This window comes from Priapulus caudatus, unplaced genomic scaffold, assembly GCF_000485595.1.
Source record: "Priapulus caudatus unplaced genomic scaffold, Priapulus_caudatus-5.0.1 Scaffold36, whole genome shotgun sequence".
In the NCBI taxonomy this organism is placed as follows: Eukaryota; Metazoa; Priapulida; class Priapulimorpha; order Priapulimorphida; family Priapulidae; genus Priapulus; species Priapulus caudatus.
In genome coordinates, this window is record NW_014577097.1 from 566,290 (window position 1) to 571,009 (window position 4,720).

Here is a 4,720-nt window from a genome sequence, read left to right on the forward strand (position 1 = left end):
ATTGTAATTCCACATATAACCTGCTATCTTTGATTAAAAAGTGTGGCTATTTAAAATTAAGTAGTAGTACTTTACTGTGTTGTAACACAAAACACGTGTTTATATGATAAAAAATTACTTTAAATTGTTTGATGGCATTTAATGGCACGTTGACCAATCACTGGTAACGTTTCTATTAAATTAATGCTAGTGATCTTCGGAGCAGTAAAGTCACCCGTACACCTAGACTTCTTGTAGACCATTTCTGCTTGTTGAACCAACGACTGATATTGTGTGACAGTTGAAGTCGACAGCAAACCAAAAACAAAAGACTCTGGTTGTTGTTTGCCATATACGTGCTGGTCATTTTTATGTGGTGCTTAAAAGTTTTGGAGGTCGTTTTCGAAGAAAGGACAGAGAGCTTTGTAAGTGGTCTCCCATTATTTTGCAATCAACAGCGAACCTATCACATCCGTAAGTCCGTTCGTTCATTGGCCAACAGCAACACCGCAGAACCGAGTTAAAACGCTTGTAGCGATTGGGTTCCGAATTACTTTCTTCTACCCTCGGGTTTGTCCTCGTGCACAAGGACGTCGGATCCGTCTACATTACTGATTAGACTCCATCCATCACCGCATAACGTGAGATACACCCTACCCTGCCCTACCCTGCGCGACAGTACCGGTCCGCAGGCTATTAGCATGGCCAACGTAGCGCGGAGGAGGTGAAATAGGTGAGCTCTTGTGGCAGGCAGGTATGTCAGCAGCAGCCAGTGTCTCTCTGCATGAGTGAGCTAGGATCCATGTTATCATACTCGCTCTAGCCGGGCTCTCTCAATGCTCTCATCCAATGCTGGTGCTCGCACACGTGAGCTCGCATGCGGAGAACGAAGGAGAACGAAGGAGAGCGAAGGAGAGAGAGAGAGAGAGAGAGAGAGAGAGAGAGAGAGAGAGAGAGCCCAGCTGTGTGCATCAGCAGTGGAGAGCCGGTAACACCGGTGTTCTCGCCTGCGCACCTCGTGAGTTCGCACCTCGCGTCTTCGTGAGAGCCGTGGCGATTGTCTCACGCCGTCAACGCTGGCCAGCTGTGATAGCGCTCTGTTGTCTCTTCCCTCCACGTGCGTACGGGGCCGCTCGCGTGTATCTGTTACACACGCGTGAGACAAAGGACAGCAAAGCTTTACTAGAAGCATTTCGTGATACAGCCATCTAGTCACTATGACGGCCTACAATGTCACCATGTGGGACATCAAGGCGAAATTAGCCTACAACGTGACGATTTTTACGAATATGAACATAAGGATCGATCCCTCGTGTAAATATAACGTGAATGATACGTATCTGCTGCCAGTGTGTCTGGAGAGCGTGTGAGTATATTTACGGGTGATAATGTCTGTGTGTGTGCTATGTGCTTGGCAGGGGAAACTTGAGCAACTTGATGGTCAACTTAATGGTCAACTCTGTACAACTGATCGTATGGCTGTGTTTTTCTCACATTTGCATATCTTACAGGTCATTCACTTTGTAGTAACCTCTAGAAGGACAAATGTTGTGTGGTTGCTTTGTGGTGTCTTGCTGATACGCCCAGGCAAAGTGTTTGAGATTGTAAACAATAGGACAACGCTCTGTTCACATATTTGGTGTTTTAAACAATGAGACCATGCTCTTGTTAACTCTTGTTAACTCTTGTTTTAAGTTCTCAATGTGGGCAAGCTGAACGAGGGTCGTTGAAAATGTAATTAACATTTTTTGATGACTTGCGTGAAGTTGTCACCAAGGGTATGAATATGCGTTTTCTCGTTGTAATGCGTCGACCACGCGTGTAACGTGCCGTGCTTTTGTTGTTTTGCAGGGCGTACTCCCTGATGGACTCCTCCCGCATCTCGACCTTCTTCATCTCGATCATGCTCATCATCTATGGCAGCTTCAGGTGAGTGCTTATCCATCTCCCCCATTAAATAAGTTCATTCGGTTGGTAGATAATAGATCTATCTTGGTTAATTTTAACTCAACCGTGTTGATCAAAACGTACTGCTGACGTTTCGCCTCCTATCGGAAGGCTTTCTCAAAGCTGACGTGCTAAAGCTCATGTCAGCTTTGAGAAAGCTCCCCGATAGGAGGCGAAACGTCAGCAGTACGTTTTGATCAACACGGTGGAGTAAAAATTAACCAAGATACATCTATTATGCATCTGCCTACCAGCTCTCACTGCTCACGCTCGCCCATGAAGCACCCCGGTGCTGGTGAGGTTGTGTCGCATTGCACGCTAGGTGGGTTCTGCGACCAGTTACCCTCGAGGTCCGTGTTTAAGTCATTACGGATCAGCAGATCGTGGGGCCGTGCCGTGGCGTGGCGGGATGTTGTAGGCGGCGTGGCGATGGCACGTCCAAGGTCACCTGTCTCGATGCAGGCGCGGGGAAAGCATCTGTAACGATCTAATCTCAAAACTTGCTCAAAACCGAGCGAGAGGAGTCGTTGCCAAGGTAACTCCCGTGCGACGACGGCCAGGCAAGCAGGTTCGGGATGTTATAGCACGTTTGGCTTGCGAGCGTGACGGGCGATAGCGCCTGCCTCGGGCAAACGCTCAACCCCAACGAGCGCTCGCTGACCTAGAGTGGGTCTGCTGGTTCGCAAGCATTTCTACCAGCCCCTGGCTTGATTTACACTAATGTGGCGGCATTTTCCACCACTCCCGCGTGCCATATTCGGCTGCTTCCTGTGTTCCACTCAAGCCTGTAATTATTACGGTTACATTTAGGTTGTTTGTTAGGTATTAGTAGAACAGCCTGGAGAGGTCTGTTAGCGTCGCTTTGCAGTTCCATTTCTAGGGTTGTTATTGCGGAGTTTGCTTTTGTATTCTTGTAACAAATTTACAAGCAAGGTTTAATATAGTCTTTGAAAGCATCGTATCAGGAGTGAATAATAATAGATCTATTATTATTCACTCCTGATCGTATGTACATCCTAATACAGGGTTTCTTCTCGAACTAGAAACAACATTGCATGCGTACGAAAACCAAGCCATGACAATTTCGACAGTGACATCTGACTTGCCATACGGATATACTATTACTGTCCCTTACCTAAAAACCTCGAGGCTGTACAGTTCAGGTCACGATGTGAATGAGACTTATGAGTGGTTCATAGCATCGGCTAGGTACATCTCACTACAGCATGCTCGCAATGATTGTTTGTGGCCTAATCCACGGAGAAACCGAAGGCGATGATCGTCCTACCCTATGTCAGAGGCGTCACGGACGTAGTTTAGCGTCATCTAAAAAATGCAGGTGTGGCTTTAATAGTGAGACCGTTTGAGACTTCAAAACGGTTTTTGGTACACCCTAAGGACAGAACAGATATGCACAACATTACGGACTGTGTTTACAAGATACCTGAAAAAGTTACATTGGAGAAACCGGCCGAAAATTTGAAACCCGCCTAAAAGAACACAAACAGGACGTAGACACCGTAGCACCCAAATCGTTCACAAGGGCCCAACGAAAACAGTCGGCTACCGAAATCACCAAATCCGCGATCACTGACTACGTAGCGAAGGATAATCACACCATCGATTGGGAGAATTCGAAGATCATCGATCGCAAGCCAATCAAAATCAGGCGTTGGATTAAGGAGGCCATCTGGATCCGCAAGACCGCGAACATCAACCGGGAAGAGGGGGGATACAGGCTTAGTCACGTGTGGACTAAGCTATTGACCACCACACCATCTGGTGGTCAAAACTGATTAACATTAGTTTGTTTTGAGAAAGCCTCCTGGCAGGAGGCGAAACGTACGTCAGCGGTACGCTTCAAACTTGCACGGTTGAGTAAAAATTAACCCTGTTATTCATACACGTATATATTGATATCTACGGAGCGGGAGACTATCGTGGAAGATGGTACGTTTATAAGGAGAACTATCTACTATTATATTAGACACCATAAAACTTATTCTACCTAAGCTAAATACTCGTTTCTGCTTTTGGCCCTGGAAGTGTCTGTCGAAATACTTACCCAAGCTGTAACGCCGAGAAAAACAAAGATGTCAACAAATCCACATCATTACCGAAACTTTGCTCATCTCTCAAATTCGCGTCTCAACTCAACAAAAATCTTATATTAAATTAAAAGTAATTATGGTACACGCATACCTGTTTCCGTTTTTGTTAAATTCTGCTCACTGTTGGATCATTGTTTAGTCGTTGCGTGAAAGTCTAAATAGCTCGTTTCTATTCCAGTCTATATTCAATATCAAACAGTGCATTACTACTAAAGGGTGCGGCCTATATTCGCCATTTCTTCTCAATGATGTATATATTGGCATATTAATGTAACAGATTTAGGTGCAATATTAAATGACGATAAATACTCAGCTACAACTATAGCCGCGCCTACTAGACGAAGAAAATCCGCACCATGTTGAATCAGTGTGGAAATAACCTCGTTTGCTCGAGAAACGACGCGAGTTGCGCAAAACGATAATCCGCGCTAGCATACTCTTACCCCGCACAGATGGCAAAATTTGATCCTACATCAAACATGTATGATCCTACATCATGGCCTGGGCCATGCGCGCGCTAAATCACAGCGTACAGAGTCAGACGCAGAAGAAGACGACAGACAGAATTGTGTCTGAAATTTTGTTTTTGATCTTCACTTCACTCGAGTCTTATTACAACTTGGCCAGAAGAATCTATCCAGAATGTGTGGGAAAGCAGACATAGGAATGTGCATGTTTACACT

General features: G+C 45.5%; 1 protein-coding gene across 1 annotated transcript in view; it reads left to right on the forward strand.

The window, feature by feature from the left end:
• Positions 1-950: 950 nt before the first annotated feature.
• The window catches only part of LOC106818053, a 28,036-nt gene continuing 24,266 nt past the window's right edge, over positions 951-4,720 (forward strand). Inside the window, exons 1-2 of the mRNA XM_014822776.1 lie at positions 951-1,345; positions 1,831-1,908. Coding sequence (XP_014678262.1) covers positions 1,197-1,345; positions 1,831-1,908 — 227 coding nt within the window. The 5' untranslated portion in view covers positions 951-1,196. The remainder of the gene's footprint in view (positions 1,346-1,830; positions 1,909-4,720) is intronic.